The following is a 24,596-nucleotide window of genomic DNA, read 5'->3' on the forward strand; positions in this document are numbered from 1 at the left end:
GTTGATGTTTCTCTTTTGTAATGTGAATGGCGTGTCTCTTACACTGGTATTTAATAGTGTGATAAGAGCTTCTGTGGTGTGGATCACTGCCTTCATGCTCCTACCATCTACAGGGTCTGACATGGTAGCAAGAACGTAGTTGACTAAGACTCAATAAATATCCAGACAGCATGGAATGATTGTGACTCTAAAATACTGAAGCCATTTTTTTTAAGGAATAACAATATAGTAGACGTAAAGGTTAGGTGCTGTGCATTTATTTTAATAGTGCTGTCATTTTGAAAAACATTTTTAGAACTTTTTTTTTAGACTTCTCTTGAATTCCTCTTTTTATCTCCAACTTCTTTTTTTATGACCTTTATGAATTTGTAATTGGTTTATTTTTTCAGAACAGTAGAATTGTTCTACCATAGACGTGTAAGCACTTTTAGCTACTAGATTTCTTTTGCAGTAGATGGAATATCATTTTAAGTAATTAAATGGTCGTCATAGCTAAGGAAGGCCAGTGGGTCAGAAGTAGCCAAGGCCGTCCTCAAGTAGTGAAAGGTGAGAATGCTTGCTTTACTGTGTATCAAAAATTATTATAAAGCTGTAATAATTAAGACAGCCATGAGGTGTAGGGATAGACAGACTAATGGAACAGAACATAGAACCTCAGAAACCTGGTTTATGCCAAAGTTGGCATTGCACACTTCTAGAGAGAGGATGAACTTTTCCATAAATAGTACTGGGACAATTGGTTATCAACATGGAAGAAGATGACATTGAATCTCTACTTAAACTGGAAAGGTAAAACTTTAAAATTTTTAGACATTAAAACATTATTTTTAATGATCTCTAGATAGAGAAGAGTTTCTTAAGACATAGAAAATGTGAACTATAAAAGATACCTCTTGGGAATTCCCTAGCAGTCCAGTGATTAGAACTCCGAGCTCTCATTGCTTAGGGCCTGGGTTCAATCCCTGGTTGGGGAACTAAGATCCCGCAAACTGTGTGGCGCAGCCAGAAAGAAAAAAAATAAAATAATAAAAGACACCTCTTGTTAAGAAGATAAGCTATAAACTGGAAAAGTTACTTGTAGTACATGTAACTGACATGGATTAGAATCTAGACTGTATAAAGATCTTCACAAACTAATAGGAAAAAGACAAAACGACCCCACCCAGTAGAATAATGGACTAAACTTCAGTAGGTACATTAGAGAAGAGGAAATGGAATGACCAGTAATGTCAGAGATGGTGGGAAAATGCAGATTCAAACTACATTAAGATAACAACTACACACTTAGCAGATGGTCAAAAAATAAAATAGTTTGACATCAATAACTGTTGCCAAGGATATAACACATCCAGAGCTCTCATTTTTCTTTCTAATTTGTTTCAAACACCTGGGAAAACAAATTTGCCATATTAGTCATATTGAAAATATGTATACCTTATGACCTAATTCCCCTAGGTATGTACTGTAAATCAGCGTTGGTGTGACAACTCATGAATTAAGAAGGGTTTTTAACATCTTTAAATGGTTAAAAAAATAAAAATATTTCATAATTTGTAATATGAAAATTACATGAGATTCAAATTTCAGTGTCCATAAATAAAGTTCTATTGGAATACTGTCACACTGACTTGGTTACATATCACTTTTGGCTGCTTTTGTGGTACAACACCAGATTTGAGTGGTTGCAGTAGAGATCTTATGTCCCGCAAAGCCTAAAATGTTTACAATCTGGCCCTTTGCAGAAGAAGTTTGCTGACCCCTGGCACATTTGTTCCAGGAAACGTGTTCAGGAATATTCATAGCAGTACTGCTTGTAATAACAGAAACCTAGAAATAACCACATGTTTATTAAGGGTAGAAGGGATAAACTGTGGTAAGCCTCATAGTGTATAATTATAAGCCAATTGAATATTAGACAGTAGTGAAAATGAATTGACTGCAACTACATGCAACAAATGGATGGTTCTCAGGAACGTAGTGTTAGAAGAAAAGCAGGTCTCAGATTCTTCCATTTATAAGCAGTTCAGAAACAAAATGTAAACAAGGCATTTTTAAGGATAACAGTGAGGTAAAACTATCAGGAAAAGAATGTTAAGTTCAGAATAGAGGAGCTAGGGAAGAGATGGTATTGGAGAGGGAACTTTAAAGGTGTTGTTCTTATTCTTAAACTGAGTGGTGGATACATGTGTATGTTGTGTTGTGATCCTTTATATCTGTAATTTGTTTTATACCTACTTTTGATACTTGATATGTTTTTGTGATTTGAGGCATTAAAAAGTATCTTTTCAAATAGTGTAGTCTGCCTCATAATGTATAATTGTTTATGAGTAGAGGGGAACCTCACCCGTGGACCAGAACCTGTTTGATTTTTACCTGTAGGTCTCCTCTGTCCCCTACCCCCCATCCCCCCAGTGGCCATCCCAGATGTGTGTTAGGAACCCAATTCAAACTGTCGTAAACAGAAAAGGGGATTAATAGAAGGATTCTGGGTGTTCACAAAAGCCAAAGTAGAGTCAGGGACTCCATCACCTTTGCCTCTCATCCTGTGTGCCTCTGGGCTCATCCTCTTGGACTGCAGGTCAGCTTTCTCTACATGTTGGGCAGTGTAGCTGACTGCAGTGATCGATTAGCACAGGCTTCCTTCCAGCTCTGTGACTCGGGAAGCCAAGGGGTGAGGTCCTGTGGTTGGCCTGGCCAGGTCATTTGGCTCTCCTGTGGCCAGGGGGCTAGGTCTGTTACCAGAAGAAACCCTTGGGGGAGGGTGGGGAGAGCACAAGTCAGAATCATGAGCCAGGAAGCCACCTCGGTTTGTGTCTATTTTATGTCTGTTCTTTAAGTATAAAACAATATGTGGCATTTTGACATAGCTTTGTGGATATCAGGGCTATTTTGAAGTGACCATTAAGACATTTGTTGCTTAAGACAGGATACTCAGTGGTTGGGGTGGAAAGAGAGGTTAGAAATGTCTGTTGAGCGTATTACTGCAATTAAAAAAAATCACAACAGCATCACCACAAACGTCTCTCCTGCTACCCCTTTATAGTCACAGCCATTCCATTCTTTTCCCCCTGATAGGGACATTTAAGACATTAAAATGTTTGAGTCGAAATAGACATTACAAACTTGCTTTAGTACGACGTATCTATGAGCTAGTCTGAATGACTGAGAGGGCACTTATCCCACTGGTAATAGTGTTTTAACTGGGATGGGGGTTTATAGATGGCTTTGTATCTTTTATTTTACTTCTCTGTGTTTGCCAGGTTCTTTGTATTGAGCATATATTACTTTGTAACTAGGAAAAATATTCACTTTTAAAGGTATTGCTAGGAGCTAAGTCTGTTTATCACCTTGGAAACTGACATTCCACTTAAGATACCAAACACTGAATGCTCTAAATTAAAACATTTCAGCCAGTAAATTTTATAGGAGTTATTATCTATTCATAGATTTACTCTTGTTATTGGTATATGGTAGGATCTAAATTTATTTTTTACCATTTAGAAAGCTATTTGTTCCTTTATCAGTTTTCTGCTCTGATTTATAGTAGCACCTTTCCAATTTTCCACACATGTTAAGGTTTGTTTTGGGGTACCACATGGCTGTAGATACTTCTGCTTTATAATAAATACAGTCCCTAAAGGTTTCATTTGTGTTTTGATTAGAATTAAATTAATTTAGGGAAGAAGTTGCTTGTTTGTTTTCCCTGAACATGGTACATCTATCCATTAGTCAGGTGTTCTTTCATGTCCTTTTATGTCCTTTTTATGTTCTTTTATGTTCTTTTATGTCCTTCGACAAAGCTCCACAATTTTCTCCATGTCTTGCACATATTTTGTTAAGTTTATTTCCAAATACTTTAGGGTTTTTATAGCTGCTTTGAATGTGATTTGTTTTCCTTTATATATTCTAATTGATTATTATCATGAAGAAGCATGATTGATGTTATATGTTTACCTTGTATCCAGCAACCTTGATGAAATAATGAATTAGCTCTAATGCTTTATTTATTGATTTCTTTTAGAGTTTCTATATAGAAGACATGCTATCTGCTGATAATTTTGTCTCTTTTTAATCCCCTAATTCTTATTCCTTTTCTTGTCTTATGGTTTAGACCTCCAGTACAATATCAGATTGAAGTGAGGATGCATAACTTTTCTTATTTACAATGCTACAGAAATGCATTGGGAATCCCATCATTAAATATGTTTGCTATAAGTTAAAGAATTTCCTTTCTAGTCCTAGTTTTCTGTGAAGTTCTCTATTGATGAGTAATGAACTACCTAACTGCCTCAAAACTTAATGGCTTTAAACAATAAACATTTATTATCTCATTTTCTTTGGGTCAGGAATGCAGGAGTAGCTTAGCAAGGTGATATTGACTCAGGATCTTATATGATGTTGCAGTCAAGATGAAGGCTTGACTGGGTCTGCTTCCAAAGTGGTTCACTTCCATGCCTCGCAAGAGAGTACTCTTTGTTGGCAGGAGGTTTCAGTTTCTCAGCACATGGATCTCTTTATAGGGATGCTTCAGTGTCCTTCTGACGTGGTGCTGGCTTTCCCCAGAATGTGTGATCTGAGAGAGAGCTGGGAAGAACTGTGCTTTATGACTAGCCTTGAAATCACACATCGTTACTTCCACCATATTCTATTGGTTAGAAGCAAGTCCCTAAGTCCAGCCCACACTTTAGGAGGGAAATTACACTCCACAAAAATTACTTAATGTATTGATTTTTTTTTAGTCTGTCTGCCCCTGCAAAGTTGCACAAGAGCAGGGGCTTCTATCTGTATATCTTTACAGAGATATACAGAGAACCCCACTTGGAGCCTCAAACTTTTGTGTCCTCAGCTGTGGTTAACATCTCTTTGAGGGTATCAGAGGTACCTCATACTGAGCATGTCCAAAGTCAAACTTACATTTCTTCCCATCTTTTCCTCCTTTCCAAAAATTGGTCCTCTTTTACTGGTCCCTGTTTCTATGACTGGCAACACTCTGCATCCACTTGTATAGGCCAGGATTTCCTCCTCTTTACCCCCACCTCACTCATCCTTAAATCCCATTGAGTTTGTCCCTTAATACCTCCCGAATCTGCCCACTTTTATCCAGCTCCAGCTTTGTCGCAATCACAGTTTTCACCTCTTTTGTCTTTGATCCACTGGCCTTTGAGTGTTGGGCTTCTTCCTGCTATAGAATCCTTGCTACTCACTGCCCCAAACGCTCACTTTCTCTTCAAATCATGTCTTCCTCAGGGAAGCCTTTTTGACAAAGTCGGATCTCTTTTACAGATGTGTATAGTGCTGTGTACCTCCCTCCAAAGCAGTTATCACGATTGAAATTTCACGTTTACGTGAGTGTTCGACTAATGCCTGCTTTCCTGGAGCCAACTCTAAACTTCGTAAGGGAAGGAATATTTTGTTCATGCTTGTATTCCTTGCATTTGACACATTCCCTACATTTACTGAGTTTGTGTGTTTTGAATGTATGAAATAATAATAAGTGAATGAATAGGTTTCATTATAGTTCTGAGAAATAGAGCAAATGGAATATATAATTAGTAAATAAAATAATCTTGCTTCTCTTTACAATGTTAGAGGATAAATATCATTTTTTTAAGTCTTTTAGTTTTTCTGGCAGAAATTTCAGCTACAAATTAAATGAATAGATCTATTGAAGAGTCTCATATCTCATACCTCTGCCTGGTCAGTACAGTGCAAAATTAGTCATTCTAGGTGTAGGTGCCTGAGAATTCAGTGTTCTTGGGAGAGGGGAGATAAGCACCTTAACATACTCAGAAGACTGAAGTTTTAGGTCCAAGAGAATGATACTTCTGTTTTCTCCAAAGCTGCTTTTGAGCTGACACTCTCTTTTTAGGCTTGAAATTTCTGGAGAGCCTTGGCTAGAAGTATATGGAGTAAGAGAAAATAATTATTTAGCCCTAGAAAATATTGATCAACCTTTGGAAAAACTTGGCATATGACACGTAGGTTAGAATCAGAAGTTTACTGATATAATTTATCACTGTACTTTGACATTAATTCAGATTTTATACCTTCTAAAATAATTAAGGAGTTAAATGCATTTCACATGGAAAGTTTTAATCTATTGTGGTTGAGACAGAAACTCTGAGCTTTTAATAATTTCCAAGATAAATTCTGGTATGTATCACTTGAAGAAATACACAACAGTTTTTCTCCTAAAATTGGAATTGTTTCTTTGAAGGATCCTCACCTCTCCTGTATTTATTTGTGTACAGTAGAATTCACCCTTTTAGGTGTAGTTGTACCAGTTTGGACAAAATGACCGCCGCCACCACAAGCAAGAGATGGAATGTTTTCATTATCACAAGTTCCTTCACGGCCCTTTGAGAGCAGTCCTCTACTTTTCCACAGCCCCTGGCAACCACTGATCTAATTTGTCTCATATAAATGGAATCATACAGTATACAGTATGCAGCCTTTTGTGACTGACCACTTTCACTTAGCATAAAGCTTTTGAGATTCATCAGTATGGCATATATATCAAGAGTTCTTTTTGATTGCTGGATTTCTGGGTAGTAGTATTTCACTGTTTGGTGTACCACAATTTGTTTATCCATTCACCAGGTGATGGACATTTGGATTGTTTCCAGATTTTGATGATTATGGTTAAGCTGCTATAAAGATTTGTGTACAAGCCTTTGTGTAGACATACGTTTTCCTTTCTCTGAAGTAAATAGCTAAGAATGGAATTGCAGACTCTTGTGGGAAGAAACTGCCAAGCTCTTTTCCAGAGAGACTGTACCATTGTGCATTCCACTGGCAATGTATTAGAAGTCCAGTTGCAGCAGTTCCTTGATAGCACTTGGTAGTTTTCTTTTTTCCTTTCACTATTTATATTGGTGCATAGTGGTGTTTCATTGTGGTCTTAACTTGCAGTTCCCTAATAGCTAATGATGTTGAACATCTTTTCTTGTGCTCTTTTGCCACCTGTATCGCTGTTTGGTAAAGCAATAGTTCAAACCTTTTGCCCATTGTATTGGATTAGGATTTTTAAAAATTGTATTTGGAGAGTTCTTTATATGGTCTGGATACAAGTAATTATCAGATATGTAATTTGTAAATATTTTCTCCCAATATGTGACTTGTTTTTTATTTTTTTAACTGTCTTTTGAAGAACAGGTTTTAATTATAAAGTCCAACTTATCAATCTTTTTAAATGATTTGTGCATTTTATTGTTACCACGTAAGGAATCTCTACATAACTGAAGGTCTCAAAGATGTTTGCCTCTCCTTTATAAACTCCTTTCTCCCTACACCTCCTGCTTTCTCTCCCAAATACACACACACCCACTGCATTTCATCTTCAGTTTTAGAATCTAATTGTGCTGCCTTGGAAAAATTAAATAGGAATGAGTACAGAGTTATAAAGATTTACATTTAAGTGTTCTGGGCTGTAAGCATTGAAAAAATTAACAATCAGCAGATTTTAGAGAACACAAAACTACATTTGAATCCCAGCTGTTGCACTGGCAGTTAGACTGCTTGCTTTGCCAGTGACCAAAAGAGGTAGCCTTTCATGTAAAGTGGCTTGAAATATTTACATATATAATACGTATCTTGCTTCTCTGGAGAGAACTGTTGCTCCATGACACTGTGCATTATAATGTTTTGCTCTTCCCCTCACCCTAGCCACCACAGATGTCAGTTGTTGCTCACTGCACGTGACAGATACTGAGTAAGTCTGATTTTGAGGCAGGACTATGACAGTAGCATCCCTGCTCTCACTGTGCAGAGTCAGGAAGTGTTGGTTTGATGAAAGGAGGCCAATAGGCGAGAGATCGAAGTCCCCAGAGAGACGAACAGAAATAATACTTTACATTTCTAAGTATTACTTGGTATTTTGGGCTGCTTTTCAGGTTGCTGTTTAGCCACCTTGTGAAGTAGGAAAGAACTGTTGTATCTTTTTCATAAATAAACTCTCTGGCCTGCCCTGGATTGTTTAGGTAGAGACATCTCTACTGCCCACCATGGAACATGCTACATAAAACTGCCCTTGTAAGAAGCTGCTATGCTGCCCATCAGCCCAGCCCTTCAGAGCTTCTGCTCATTGGCTTTCACCTGTGCCAAGTGTGTGTTTCCTCCATCCGCTCCCCTGAGTGCACTTGGCTCCTCTGTCTTCTGGTCAGCAGTGACACAGACCTTTGAGCCTCGGTGTCAGCGGCTCGGTGGGATGATTCCTTACCTCTCTGAGGTCCCTCGGACTGCTCCAGAGCTCCCCCAGATGAGTGCCGTATGTGCCAGAAGTGTTTCTGATCTAGCTATCCCAAAGGACAGTTCCTCCAGTCATTTTCTCATGATATTTTAACAGATTGGGGGTGGCGGGGGGGTGGGTAGAAACAAACATCAGGGAAGTCTGTAAAATGACTGTCAGAGCCAGGACTAGGGCTTAGGTCTTTCGATGCCCTTTTCTTTTCTGTTATACTTTCCATGAGTCTTGTTTTTGAACGGCTGGTGACTAGCATTTTTAGAATGAGATTCAGTGGGACAGAGGGATAAGAATCATTCCAATTAAACTGCTCTAGAAAAGCTACTAGGAGAACTCATATAAATCCTTGGACCCTGGGAACTGAATGTGAGTGGTTCAAATGGACTGGGAATTACTGGCTTCTTAAACTCCTGTGGCAGTTAATGGCTTAGCTTTTGCTTTAGTGTTTAATACAGCAATTGAATAGAAGGCAGTTAAGCCCCATGTGTTTGATGGATATAAGATAGTAGCTCACTGTTTTAATTTGAATTTTCCTCATTGTAATGAATCGAGCACCTTTTCACTTGTTTATTGGCTATTCAGGTTTCCTTTCTGCAAAGTGCTTGTTTAGTCCTTTACGCATTTTTCTATTGGATTGTATATATTGATTTTTAGGAGTTATTTGCATGTTCTTGCTATTTTTATATATTTTACTAGTATTCTTTCAAGTCTGATTTTAAAACTTATTCTTCATAGTAAAATTTCATATTCATGTTGAATTAATCCATTGGTTCTTTTTTAGTTAATTTTTAAGTTAATCTTTTTTCTTTTTCTTTCTATAGGTTATGAACGTGATTTCTGATGAAACTGGATTGGAATAATTTTCATGATCTTTGTATATTTATATATATATATATATTTTAAAATTTTGCATTTGACTTAAAGTGCCATGAGAAAATTTGCATATTGCAAGGTGGTCCTAGCCACCTCCTTGATTTGGGTACTCTTGGATATGTTCCTGCTGCTTTACTTCAGTGAATGCAACAAATGTGATGAAAAAAAAGAGAGAGGGCTTCCTGCTGGGGATGGTGAGTGACATTTTATAATAGTGGACCTGTTTTGATATATATGTCACTTGTTTATACTAACTAATTTGGAAACTATAAAATTTTAACATTTTTAGATTAATAGTAATCCCTGGCTTCCTGTATATGATGATCATATTTCCATCAGTTCTCCAGTGGGTTCTTCTAACAGTTAAAAGTATTAAAGTATCCTGTATAGAATTGCTAAATTCAATTTGTGTGTTCAATGTTAATTTTCTGGAAGTTATATTACCAAATACTGTAGGGAATCTCATAGCTGGAACTACCAAAATTGTACAGGAGATTAGTCTAGTGTCATAATGCTGAGTGGAGCATTAAAATTGCATTATCAAGTATATGAGAGAGTTCTCCAGCCTTCCCATCTCAGTCCTAAGGGAAGAAGTCATTTTAGGTAGATGTGGTCTGGTGAGTTTGTTTTGTTAATGCTGTAGATAGCTCCAGTTAGCACTTTTAGGGAGAGCTTGTGAAAAGATCAGGCTATAAAATCTGGGCTGCAGTGAGAACACTGCAGTATCTAATATGGAAAATGAAGGAAACACAAATATGAAGGACCTAGTTTGGAAGACTGACATTTTTGACAGAGGACACCTGAAAAATTCAGTTTTAGACTCTCTGTGTTTAAACCAAAAAACAAATGCTGCCTTTTATTTTTTTTTTAAACAAAATGAAAATGACTTTGCATTGTGAATCAGCAATTCAGCTATTCTGCGCTCTGAACTCTCTGTGATTAGTTATAGAATATCTGGCTAAACAGTAATTCTATTTTTAGGAATTATATGTGAATGATTACTGTTTTATTTGAATATGTAGCCACATTTAAGTATCTTGTACTTTTATAATGAAAGCATCTGGTCCCTTAAAATTTATAATCTAAAATTATTTATTTGTATTGGTAGGTGTGCCTACTTATTGTAATTTTTACAGATGGGATTGTGTAACCAGTTCTCTTTATTTCATGGGAAATCTGCCGAAAATTAGGCTCAGTTGCTAACACTGGACTTTAGTAATACCTAGGCTAACCCCTGACTTTTTAATTTTCACCTTCCCCATAATTTTTTTGCCTATTAATTTGTTGACTTTCCTGGTTTCCTTTATGGCCCTGCTGTTTAGTAAGTTTGTCGGGTGACAAGACACTACCTCCTTAACTGTTGTTAGAGCTATAACTCTGTCAACATTTAAATCAAATCAAAGGTATTGCCATTCACCAGTAAGAAACTAGCATAATTCTTTTCCCAAGTGGAACAGATTAACTTTCCCCTCACTCCACCTTAATTCATTGCCATTTATACTGGGAGCTCATGGTGTTCTGTCTTAAATGCAAAGGCGTGAAAAGTAAGAAAGACTGGGACCTCTGTAGTAGGTGAAGACACACTTAGTGAATGTTTTTTAAACTCTGATATGTGCTGGGCAGTGTGCTACGTGCTAGTGACATACACTTCAACAATACAAAAAAGTTCCTCCCTTTGGGGAATCCCAATCCAACAGGAGAGAAGGAATATGGTAAAATAGTGATATGATAGATAGCATACTAGAGATGTGCATGAGAGCAGGAGGGAGGGACACCGTGGGGCATCTGAGAAGGTGCAGCAAGGAAGTGTAATGCTCAAGCTGTAGTATCAGGGTGAACAGGTGTTTGTTAGGTTTGATGGGTGAGGGGAATACCTTCCAAGCAAAGGAGAGAAGCATGTGCAAGATAAGCAAGTGAGAGACAGAGGTGACGGATAGGAGAATGTGAGGAAAGAGCACAGGACGAAGCTGGGAGGTTAGCAGAGGCCACATCACGGGAGGCCTTTTATGACATGCTAAGGGTTTTGGACTAAATCCTGTAGGTGAGGCATGACATTGAAGGATTTTTTTGGCTGCGTCAGGTCTTAGTTGTGGCATGCAGGATCTTTTGTTGCGGCACACGGGCTCTTCGTTGCGGCGCACGAGCTTCTCTCTAGTTGTGGTGCGCAGGCTCCAAGACGCGTGGGCTCTGTAGTTTGTGGCGTGCAGGCTCTCTAGTTGAGGCCCGTGAATTCAGTAGTTGTGGCGTGCGGGCTTAGTTGCCTTGCAGCATGTGGGATCTTAGTTCCCTGACCAGGGATCGAACCCTTGTCGCCTGCATTGTAAGGCAGATTGTTTACCACTGGACCACCAGGGAAGTCCCACTGAAGGATTTTAAACAAGGGAATCAGTTACCTGATGGGATCCAGACTTTCAGAAAGAAGTTTGGTGGTCACGTGGCTGATGTATTGGCTTGGTGTTTAAAAGCCGAAGTTCCTTCGGTTTTTAAATAAAAATAAAAGACACATTTTTCATTTTCACCAAGAGCTTTATTGAACAACATATTCACAGTTTTGTACCACTACCTTCTGCCATTTTTTAGGCAACTTCATAATTCCATCTTCCCACAACTTTTTATCTTTTTGAGCAAAGAACTGTTTCAGGTGCCTTTTACAGTCTTCCAGGGGATTGAAATTTTTTCCATTAAGAGACTTTTGTAAAGACCGAAATAAATGGAAATCTGAAGGTGCAGTGTCTGGTGAATATGGCAGATGAATCAGAACTTCCCAGCCAAGCTGTAACAGTTTTTGTCTGGTCATCAAAGAAACATGTGGGTTTGCGTTAATCCTGATGGAAAATGGTGCATTTTCTTTTGACTAATTCTGGACCCTTTTCTTCGAGTGCTGCTTTCAGTTGGTCTAACTGGGAGCAGTACTTGTTGGAATTAATCATTTGGTTTCCGGAAGGGGCTCATAATAGAGGACTCCCTTCCAATCCCACCATATACACAACATCACCTTCTTTGGATGAAGACCAGCCTTCAGTGTGATTGGTGGTGGTTCATTCACTTGCCTCACGATCTCTTCCATTCCATATTATTGTACAGTATCCACTTTTCATCACCTGTCATAATTTGTTTTAAAAACGGAACGTTTCGTTACGTTTCAGCAGAGAATCTCACGCGGAAATACGGTCAAGAAGTTTTTTTTCGCTTAATTTACGTGGAACCGAAACATCAAAGCGATTTATATAACCAAGCTGGTGCAAATGATTTCAGCGCTTGATTTGGGTATTTTGAGTATGTTGGCTCTCTCCCATGTGATATAACATTGATTGTTCTCAATTAATGTCTTGATTTGATCCTTATCAACTTCAACTGGTCTCCCCAACCTTGGAGCATCATCCAGCAAAAAATCTGCAGCACAAAACTTCACAGACCACTTTTGACACGTTCGATCAGTCACAACACCTTCTCCATACACTGCACAAATATTTTTTTGTGTTTCAGTCGCATTTTTACCTTTCTTGTAATAATAAAGCATAAAATATGCCGAAAATGTTGCTTTTTTTTCTTCCGTTTTCAATATTAAAATGGCTACACAAAAATTCAGAGATCTTGATAATTTTTTTTTAATGCATGACATATGACAGCTGTCACAATACAGTCCAACAGAAATGTTTCAAATGAAGTTAAAGACAACTAAGCACTACTAGAGCCATCGTATGGGAAAAAACCAAACAAACTTTTTGGCCAACCCAATACTAGCAGGGAATGAGATGGCAGAGACTGGTTGTGAGGCCCCTGGGAAGGTTTGGAGAAGTTCTTGGGGCCTACACTAAAATGACACTGGAGATGGAGAGGAAATAAAATATATGAGAAGTTTGTAAATAGTGGCGTTTACATAACATGGGGAGTCACTGAATGTAGGTAATAACGGAAAGTGAAAAGTCTAAGATGACTCTCAGGTCTTCCTCTTTGGATGAACTGATACGAGGTGGGACCCCCAGAGGCGGAGTGGCTTTGGTGAGAAGGCAGAAGGATGAGTTGCGTTTGGAGCGTTTAACGTTGGGGTGTTGGGAGGGATGTCCTGCAGCACAGGGTGGCTGGGGTAGAGCACGTGGGTGGCAGTGTGGGCTCCAGCAGTGTGTGGATGTTGGAAGAGACAGGCCAGTGTTGGAGAGGATCATGGAGGGTCAGCAAAGGGAAATAAGGCTTCTGGAAGTCAGAGTAGGGGGAGAAGCCAGAGGGAGTGGGGTCATGGAAATCCAGGAGTGATGTTTGTTCAGAGATTTTACTTGAGATGAAGACGTGGTTCTGATGTGTTTCCCAACAGGGGGTTTCTTGTGACCCTAGCAAGTGCCATTTCAGTGCCAGTGGATTTGATATTACTGATGTGTAGCTTATCCTTTTAGGAAGCTTCCGCACGAATAGATAGTACAGTAGTTTAAAAGAAAGAAATGGAGCCAAAGTTGGTTTTCTATGAATGTATGTATTTTTTATGTATGTTGAGGGAGAGGTTTAAATACAAAGTAATGAAGTAATACTTGGAAGAGCCAATTCTCAGCAGATGAGACAGTGTGGTGTCAACCATAAGAAAAGGATTATCCTTGAAGAGGATTCTAAGGTTAGTACAGTTTTGGAAAACGACTAGTAGCATGAGCATCAAGGAAAGGGAGTAGCTTTTATACAAAGTGCAGAAGTACAAAGTAAAGGAGAAATGATCTGAAAGTAACAATGTGGAGCTATGAGGGAGCATCGTTACCTCCTGGGAGGCGGAGAATGAAAGTTGTTGCGGGTTGTGAGGTTAGTGGGCTCGGGGCAGAGCCAGATTTAAGTCTGGTAGATGGGGCCCCTGTGGAGACAAGACGACCTATTGATAGAAGCTTTATAATGGCCTGGGGGCATCAGGGTGTTGAGTGGGACAGGCTGAGAAGGCCGTGAGCAGCAGAAGGATGAGAGAAGCACTGAGCAGTAAGCCAAGCGGTGAGTTAATAGCTGAAGGGAGAGGCTTGGAGAGGCCAGCGGTTCCAGATGGGGCCCTAGAGCATCCATTATTTCCAGCTGTGTTCCATGTAGCCTTAAGGGATTGAAGGGAAAGAGTGAGGAAATGATTTAGGGAAGGGGGACAATTGATGCTAAGCAAGAACAGTTTGAAAAATCTGCTCTGATGTCAAGTTTCAGTGCAGCGGGCGCTGAGAGGTCTCAAGTAGCATCAGAGGCCTAAGGTTGTTAAGGCTCTCAACATAAGGCTGCTGAGGAATTGTGGTGCCACTGAACAGATCTTTCACTAAACTTGTTGGGAGAGGGTTGATAGGTGATAGCACCAAGGATGTGGACCTTCTTAGTGGAATTAGCAAGTACAGTCAGTGGCCTAGAGGAACGTAGGTCTCTTTGGATAGAACACATAAGGTCTCCAGGATATTCGTTTTCTATGGCATTTGAAAAACCAAATCAAAACAAAAAAGCAAAAGAACAATGAGCAGAGACAACACGCCAGAGCAATTGTCTCAGTATTGTAAGGACCTCATTTCTGAACTTCTTTGAACTGCTTTACAATGCCAATTTGGTGAAATTTACCAAATTCTGTTCTTTAAACTACTATGTGCAAAATGGTGTCCTATTTTTAAGCAGAATGGATTCATTATCCTTATGATAATGTTTATAAGATTATCATTGATATATTTAGTTTTCTAGGATTCTTATATTTACTTGTTACTTGCCTGTGTCAGGTAACAACAGGCCAGTCTTTGGTGTTTCAGAGGGTTGGTTTTGTTTTGTTTTATTTTATTTTCCTGAGCAGTTCTCTCTCATAGTTTTATTCTTGTATTTTATACCCCAGACTATCTGAGAATAGCAAAATTCTTCTGTTGCTAGAGAATTAGATTAGATTCCCTTTGAGAAAACACAGTTAGTGTGGGTTATGTCTTGGGAATATTTTTGCAACTCTTCTGCTTTTTAGAATTAACTCATTCATTCAATTTATGGATTTGGATGTTGCATAGACTATTCAATATTTTTACAGATGCAATTTCAAGTAGGAATTAATCCTTTGTGCCAGCACTGTACTTGATTTTCAGATTATTAAAATGTTGATTATTCAAGTTTTCATGTGCTTCTGCTAGAATTATTTCAGTTGTCAAACAGTAGGAAAAGTTTGAGAACATATTTTATAGAAGAAACTTCTGATGATTAAAAACTTAAAAATATTGTTAGTAAAGGCTTTCAGAAACTCTTTATTACAGACTTTTAGTGTGCTTAGAGTTTTATTTGAACACATTACAAATGAATTGAATATAAAATTGGAATGAGGGTTGAAACTGACAGGTGTTGAGGTAGCAGAGAGTTATCAATGAATTTTGTTATATGCAATAATATTTTGACATTAAAAAATCAGGTAATTTGCTTTGTTTATAGAATACATATTATATACACTAAGAAAACAAATACATTTCAGTTATCATTGTAAGCCACATCCCAATTTCAGAGATGTTAAAATATGGGAAAAATATTTTGAAATAAGTGAAATATAGTGCATAAAAATAGTAAAGATAGTTGTACAATAGGTAAGAAAATTGTTTGTGAGAAATGATTTTAGCCTTTTATCTTCCCCATCTTCCCCAAATGGGTATCATGTAACTTTATACCTCCTTATTCCACTTCCATGAGAAAAATACAAATTAGAAATTTGTAAGATTTATTAAAACACATTCATAGGTATGTCATGTGGTTTGTATATATGAATCTTATTTGGCAGCATTCAGAGTGAACCTGTAGTTTTTTCGAAAATTAAATTTTCTAAAACATGAAACTTCTCTACGTTGTCATGTAAATGAAGTTTAACTAAAGTGTATAATAAAATGTTTGTTCTCACATAATACTTTGGAATAACACCTTAGTCACCCCCTTGTCAAAGTTGATTTGATTTTTAGAAATGATCTGTCTATAAAATTTTATGGCAATGAAAGTTTGTTTTTCAGTTCGGGAAATGATAATATCCAAACCCATTTCATTTGCTTTCAAACAAGTTTCACTGAACTCTTTTTAATTTACATGAAAGACTGGTAAGTAGAATACAAGGAAAGTTAATGCTTACTGTCTTCTTTGTTAGTTGCTTTTTAGTACTGCAAGTGCATTAGTAGTAAAAATATTCACTAGCTACTTGCATTTTATCCTGGCATCTTTGCCAAAGAAAATTAGTTTACTGGTTGGTGTAATTCTTCAAGATATTATAATTTCTAAATTAGAGTATTGTGGTGGATTCTGTAAGTCATGCAGTAGTCATATAACTTTTGATTAATGGTCATTTTAAATGCGGCTCTGAGATGTCATGTGTATCAGTAGGTTAATGTATATAATGTGGGTATTATACCAGATATTTAGATTATTAGTAAGTACCAGGTGACCAAATTTGTAAAATATTGCAGCCAGGAGGATTTTATATGTTGTACAGTTTTGCCCCATTCTTTAAGACCTCAAGGCTAGAGTTTTACTTCACTGTGATGGGGCAGGATTTTAGCACCCATTTGGAGTGTTGTATCTGCTCATTGTTTAACTTTCTGGTCATACAGTCTCTTAGGCTGTAAGCAATCAAGTTTATACTTACTGGTTCTTACAGTAATAATTTCTTGAGTGCTCCTTCATGCTCCCCCAATCCTCATGGAAAATTTCCAAACATAAACAAAAGTAGAGAAAAATAGAAAATTGATCTCCCATATACCCATCATCTGGCTTCAACAGTTATCAACTCAAAGCTAGTCTTGTGGCATAGATACATGGATACCTCTTTCTTTTTGTCCTCCCCACCCCCCGTTTTTGGTTGTTGTTGAAGAAGAAGAAATTGCTTTTTTTGTTTTCTCCAGTTTCCCACAGTCAGGATTTGCATCCCTTTAATGTTTTTTTTATCATTTCCTCTGTCCCCTATATTTCCTGTGAATTGGTAAGTAAGTCCAGAGGCTTGATCAGATTCAGGATCTACCCCACCCTGCCCCCAGCAAAAATATGTTATAGGTGGTGTTCTGTATAACTTAATACTCAATTAAAAAACTGAGTGGTGTGAAAATGTTTCCATTTTAACTTCTCTTTAAAGCATCATCTTATGCTAAAATAGGGCACAGGTAACTGAAGGATATTTATAATAAGGGCCACTAGATGTCTCCCACCTACTCTTCAGGTTATCTGTGCCATGCAGATAAAATGACTGTTACCTCTAGAACTCCGCTGCTTTATACTGACCCCTGAATGTCCCAACCCCCAAATCTGTTAATTACTCTTTATTTTCAGAGATAGGTAAGTAAGAATTGACTCTGAGAGTTTTATAATTTATGATTTTTAAAGTTTTAAAAGCTTATATGGACATTATACTTCTGTACTTACAGTTTTTATTACACTTGGCATTGAAAATTTTTGAAACTGAGAATTTTTAAATTCTTATATTTAAAGAGCTTACTTGACAAAAATTAGGCGGGATTTGTTTTTAAAAATTGTATTATAAGAGTTTCCTATAATTTAAGTTATTTCCTAATATTTTAACTTTCTTCCTGGAATCACAGTTCATTCTGAGAATGGGGAAAGTTATTATCCACCATTTTTTTCCTTGATAGTTCTCTAGAATAGATTTTATATTCTAGACAGAGTTTTTGAAGACACAGTGAATAATATTCTGTAGCTCTGGTATTGGTAGGTTGCTTTGTACCCCATCTGAACAGGCATCCTGTAGGTCAGCTTTACATCTAGAGCTGTTCTTGGGCAGATGAAGCTTGGCTGAAATGAGCTGGTTTGTCTACTGCCTTGATGTCTTCATTTTTCGTCCAGAGACTTTCGGGGATGCCTGAAAAACAAACTGAAGGAGAATAAAACTTTCAGCTTTAAAAATAAACAAGTAATGTACAAAACAGATATTTTCATCCCATTCTTATCCTCACCTCATTTTCTACCCATCCCTCTTAGATGGGAAGTTTAACAATGTTTTTTCAAATTTAATATATTCTAGAACATATTTTTCTTGGAACACTTTTCAACATCTCAAAAGCATCTAGCAAGGAACAAGATTTGGGAATTGCTGATCAGGAATATTATTCTTTTTACTAACATAACCAGTCCTCCATATCCGTGGGTTATACAGAGGCCTGACCGTACCACACCTTTTTATATAAGGGACTTGTGTGTCTGTGGATTTTGGTATCTGCAGGGCGGGGTGAGGGGGGTGTCTTGGAACCAGTCCCCCATGGATACTGAGGGACAACTGTATATTACGAGATAACATTACTTCTGATTAGAATTATATTTCTTTCTTTTTTCATTAATAAGGTTATTTACTAGGTATATTTCAAATATGTAATCTACATATATGGAGTACATAATTTTAACACATTCCACTTAGCATTTTTAAAAATGAAGCATTTTTCTAGCCCACGAAGGAAATGTTAATACCTTTCAAAAGGTAGGAAGTTTAAGCCACATGAGGGTAGAGAACATGTAATGTCTTGTCTGCACTGATCCTCAGTGCCTGGCACAGTGGCTGCTATGATGTAGGTGCTCATTAAATATTTATTGTTGGAAGGCTGTATTTTCTCACTTAAGTGCAATAAAATAAGAAAGTTTACAATGAATGTTTGAACAAATAAAAAGCTCAAAGCATAAAAGAAATTCAAAATAAAAGAAATTCTCAAGAATTATATTTCTTGATGCTCCACCTTGCATAATGCTTATTATAATGTCTACTATTGTCAGTTCAAGGATTTCATTTTGACTTATTTTGAATAACACTTTTACTCACATATTAATTTAGCATATAGTTATAAAATGCCTATAAAACACTGCTAAACTCCACAGAAGGTACATGAATGAACAAAAAACTCCAGCTGAAAAAGAGATCATAATCTAGTTAGGGGAGGGTGTCATAGGCAGGTTTAACGATCATGATAAGAGAGAACTATTGATTAGAGACATAGAGCCCCAGACAAAATGATGTAGTAGTCAAGAGTAGTAAATGATCACTCTAGAGAGATGTAGAAAAGCTGCAGGAGAGAAGCTGTTTCAGCTGGGCCTTGAAGGACAAGTGTGAGTTTGGTATTGCAGAGGTAGAGGTAGGAAGGAGATGCCAAGGGAGGGGCCAGTGTGAGCAAAGGCACCAACGCAAGAAGACATGAGGCACATGGAGGAAAGTAGTGGGTGCTGTTTGACTGGAGGATGAGGATCCGTGGGGTGGCAGGTGGAGACCCCAGCAAGTGGTGGGTTTGGGAAGTTAGATTAAATTTCCTATTAAGGAGATTGGCCTCTAGGAGACCATGAGAATAACACAATGAAGGCTATGCTTTAGGGAGATTAATGTGGTAACGATATCCGAGATGGGAGTGCCAAGGCCATGAAGTGATTCAGGTGAGTGGTGCAAAATGAGGAGGTCTTGAGTCAGGACGAGGCATGGAAGCGGAGGACAAGGCAGCCCCTAGGCCATGTCTCAGACTGGGAGAGGATGGCCTCAGAAATGGCTCTGGTTGTTGAGGGCATAGTTTAAACTCAAATGTTATTAAACAGAAACATGACTCAATTGTTACACAATTAATGTTAGTTAAGTTTCCTCCTTATTCTTAGTTCTAGAGCCAGTACAAAAGCCTCATGAAGGTCCTGGAGAAATGGGGAAACCAGTCGTCATTCCGAAAGAGGATCAAGAAAAGATGAAAGAGATGTTTAAAATCAATCAGTTCAATTTAATGGCGAGTGAGATGATTGCACTCAACAGATCTTTACCAGATGTTAGGTTAGACGGGTAAGTACCTCGTGCGGTCCCAGTGGTACTGAATATGAGCGAAAAGCATGTTATATGAATTCCCAATAAATTTCACTGTGGTGTTGACTGTTCTGAAAGTGATTGTTACATCACTAAGTCACTACTTACCCCCCCACTTACATAATTAAGTGCTGATACAATAGTACCTCAAGTTCTAGTGATCATCGGGACTATATATTTTAGGCTTTGGAAGATAATTGTGTATCTTGATAGATGAGTAGGAATTTTAAACTTCATTATTAACAAAACATCTATATAATTAATATTTTTATTTGAATTTTATTTATTTTTTTATCCAGCAGGTTCTTATTAGTTCTCTGTTTTATACATATTAGTGTATACATGTCAGTCCCAATCTCCCAGTTCATCTCACCCACCCACCCCTGCCACTTTCCCCCCTTGGTGTATATAGTTATTTTTTACAAGATCCTTTTAAGTTGTGTGTAACTTAAAATGGTGAAGTATACAGTCATAAGCATACAGATTACTGAACTTTTACGTATGTATGTACCTGTCTAACCATCATCCAACTCAAGTTATAGAACATTTCCATCACCCCTGAACACAAGATCTCTTGTGTTCCTTTCCAGTCAATACTCCCACCCCCAGGGGCAGCCATTGTTTTGATCTCTAAACATAGATTAGCTTTGTCTTTCTTTGAACTGTTTATAAATGGACCCATACTGTTTATATTCTTTGCTGTCTCTGAGATCCATATTGTTGCATGTATCAGAAACTTATTCTTGTCCATTGCAGTGTTGTGGTTTGTTATGTGAATATACCATAGTTTATTTACATGTTGATAGATATTTGTGTTGTTTCCACTTATTGACTATTGTGAATAAAGGCTATGGTGACATTTCTGTGCACATTTTAGGAAGACTTAAGCTCTCATTTCTATTTGGTGTATGTATTGGGGAAAGAAATAGGGTATACACTTAAGTAGCTTTAGCACGTGCTGCCAAACATTTTTCCAAGATGGTTGTACCAACTTACACTCCTACCAGCAATATAAGGCCCAGTTGTGCCATACGAAGAAGGTAATACAAGGTATCTGGACTAGAGGACAACAGGCCCAGTTAAAAGCAAGGGAACTGTACAGAGAAAGATCAAGTGAACATATACACTCTAGCTGTTGAGACCCCCTAGCCACCTGGCTTTCTGTGGCTCCCATTAATGCCAGCAGCCCAGGTTTATCCCTCCAGGCAGGAGATTGGAGGATCTTTTTCAGCAGAATTGGACTAGCCCTGGAGAAAAGCAAAACAACTGCAAACACTGACATCAGAGATTCTCCAACTTAATAGCATAGCCTGATCACTCCAGTGGAGGATACTCATAGTCACTAAGCCTCACTTAAATATTCAGAGCTTATATTCAGTTTTTTGGCCTTCCATTTTTAGTACTAGATGACCAAGGAATACTAGACATCACAGGAAACCCTCAAACATGTAAAGTATAATTCAAAACTTTAAGCAACTTGGAGGAAGCAAAGACTGGCTATTCAGGGGGAAGAAAACTTAAAAAGAAATAATTAGTAATCCCAATGAAGTAAGAAAACATATTACAACCAGAAAACAAGAATAGACATTCAAAAAATAGACTGAGAGAACCAAAAAGAGCTTTTGGGAATTAAAACAAAACTCAGTAGCAGGTTGGGAGGAAATCTTCCATAAAAATAGATAAAAGAGATGGACAATAGTAAAAGCATATGAAATTGAATTGACTATCAATGAGGACCAATATTTGATTAATAGGAGTCTCAAAGAGAACAACAAAAAAAGTGAGGAGAGGGATAGGCAGGTGGGAAGGAGAAAATTTATCCACCAGATTTTCCAGAACTGGACTGTACAGGTTTTGGATTGAAAGACCATTAAGTTTTCAGGACAATAGATGAAAACAGACTGCACCCCCAAGGCATTGTGACTTTCAGAACACTGGCAATCATTCCTTGAAAAAGACCTCTTATAAGTTTCTCTTGAGAAGAAAGCAGATCACAATCAAAGGGTTATTTATCAGAATATCTTCAAACTTCTCAGCAGCAGCTCTGGAAACAAAGGAGCAAAATTCTAAAGGAAAATAACTTCCAACCTAGAATTCTGTATGCATCCAAATTAACAATAAAGTGCACAGGCTAAATAAGGACATTTTGGGAATGCAAGTTCTCAAAACATTGAACTGCCACCACATATCTTTTCTTGGGAAGTTACTGGCTTGTGCTCCACCAAAAGAGGACTTAAATCAAGGAAAAGGTTGACACAGGATGTAGAAGACGGGAGATCTGATGTGCGAGAGATGGTGGGAATCTCTGGAAGATGGTGTAAGGACAGCCACGGGTGAGAGTTGTGCAGGCAGAGAGGCAGCCAGCCCAGGTAGGAGCAAGCTCAGAAAATGCTCACCAGGAGAGACTTCAAGGAGATGTTGTTGAAGTCATACCTGATAAGGCTGAATGTCTTGGAGAGATTTAGACAATTGATGTAGAATTTGGGATTGAATTAGTAATAAGTACATAGAAAACCATCGCAAGAAAAAAATTAAACAATCATTAAATCCAGGGAAAAATTTTTAAAGTTGTTCAGAGAAGGCAAAGGTAATCATCGTTTATTACGATGGCACAGTTATGAATAAGTCATAATGTAACCATTGAATATTGTGCATGTAAAAATTAAACTGAGGGGATATAGAGTATTCATCCAGCAAATTGGTTAAGTGGACATCAGTCAAGAGAAGCTTCATTTTAAACTTAGATTTTCACAAACTTTGTACTTTACTGAGTAATTTAAGAATTATTGAAGAAAGCTAGACTCCTCGGGGAAGTCTCAGTTAAATTCAGTGATGTCTGCATTAAAAAGAACCTTAACTATTATTGTTTATAGTAGAGTTGTTTTTGCGCTTTTAATAATTCCCCTAAATACATCACCACTCTCAACACATTTTATTAAGTGTTTATTTTTTAAAATCTTTGACATGGTTCTTGAAGATACTTTTATTAATGAGTAGCTTATAAGTATATTAAATATATTATAAACACTAGTTTTTGCACAGTGAACAACTTCATGATATAAAGATCAGTGTTTAAATGGTGTGATACGTATGCTTGTGTACCAAATTTTGGGCTTGATGAGGACTTCTCAGACTTGAAAAAATCCTGCTTTGTGCTGGATTGCTAGTCTAGCTGCTAATACACAGTCATCTGACCAACCATTGGGTCTCTGTGGGACAGGGCTGCTTCATGGGGTGGCACAAAGTCACTACTACCACTGAATAGCCATTTTTTTGCCTTCTTGTTCCATTTCTATGCTTTTATCCTTTTTTAAAAAAAAAAGTTTTGAAAAACTTCTTATTATGGAAATTTTCAAATATATACAAAAATAGAGATAATAGTCTGAACCTTAATGTATTCATCACCTTGCTTCAACAGTTCCTAAAAGTTCTCTTTTATACCCTCTAAGATGTCCTGCAACAATCTCCTTCTCCTGGTATTTACACTTTTGTGTGGTCTCTTCCTATGTTGTGCTAGGGTTGGTCTGTATGACCAGCAGTACAAGTGATGGAGTGTCATTTTCAGGATTGGGTTATAAAATACACTGTGGTTTCCAATTTGGTCTTTTATTCTCACTTGGATCATTGACTCTGGGGTAAGCCAACTGACATGACAGGAATGGCCCTGTGGAGAAACCCACATGGTTTGTGGATTTTGGGGATCAACTAGGTGAGTGAGATTAGAAGCAGATTCCCCAACCTCAGGCAAAGACCTACCATTTGCAAATATTACAATATTTGTCTCTGAAAGATAGGACTCATAGAACAAAAAAAAAAAGGAAAGAGAAAAATCATGATACCATTTTTCATACCTAAAAAAAGTCTTAACAGTGTTTCCTTGATAACATGAAATATCCAGTTAAATTTCCCTAGTTGTGTCATATATTTTCCTTTTTTAAGAGTGTTTGTATCAGGATACAAATAAGGTGCACACATTGCAACTGGTAGATATCTATCTCAAGTGTCTCTTAGTCTGTACGTTCCGTCTTCTTTTTTCCCTTACAGTTTATTATTTGAATACGAGATAGAGCGTGTTGTATCTTTCCTGAGTCTGCATTTTGCTGATTGCTGGTGCCATTGATTGCATTCTTCTGTTTCCTCTCTTCCCTGTAGATCGGTAGGTTAAAGGCGTTTTGTACCAATATCCTTGAAGTCAAGTAAGTTGTGACCTATTAGACAGGCCTATTATGTGTCCCATCAGTCTGTTTTCTATCATTGAAACTCCTATTAGCCAGGCTTTGGACTGCTTGCATTGATTCTCTTAGTCCCTTTTATTTTTATCTTTTCTCGTCTTTCTGTTGTACTTCCAGGGAGAAATGGTAGGCTACCTTTCAGCTATTCTCTTGAATTTTTTAATTACTAAGTTGTTGCTGTTGTTTTCTGACTTAAAGATACAGACACAAAACACTGCAACTTAACTTTTTTATTCACAGAAATATTTGTGAGATGTTTAGTATGTAGCATTTTAATCTTTCTAGTTTTTAAAGTAATTTTAACTTTGGTTTAAAAAATTATCAGTCCATGAGGCAGGCTGCTGTTAAGTGCCTCATAGAGATTGCTGTAGCCCAGGACAATTGAATCAGGTTTGAATCCAGGTTTTCTGACTTTTAATTCCCTTCTTTCTCTGCCTAATTGCTAAAGGTTATTTTTTTCTCATTTTCTTAACTATTACTTTTA

General features: G+C 37.5%; 1 protein-coding gene across 2 annotated transcripts in view; it reads left to right on the forward strand.

Annotated features, from left to right (window-relative positions):
• GALNT1 (polypeptide N-acetylgalactosaminyltransferase 1) overlaps positions 1-24,596 on the forward strand; it is a 128,094-nt gene that overhangs the window by 49,198 nt on the left and 54,300 nt on the right. For both annotated transcript variants that reach the window (XM_081252537.1, XM_081252536.1), the window contains 2 exons: positions 9,064-9,309; positions 19,685-19,859. In XM_081252537.1, coding sequence (XP_081108663.1) covers positions 9,171-9,309; positions 19,685-19,859 — 314 coding nt within the window. In that variant the 5' untranslated portion in view covers positions 9,064-9,170. The remainder of the gene's footprint in view (positions 1-9,063; positions 9,310-19,684; positions 19,860-24,596) is intronic.

This window comes from Mesoplodon bidens, assembly GCF_964165515.1.
Source record: "Mesoplodon bidens genome assembly, chromosome: 13".
NCBI classification, from domain to species: domain Eukaryota; kingdom Metazoa; phylum Chordata; class Mammalia; order Artiodactyla; family Ziphiidae; genus Mesoplodon; species Mesoplodon bidens.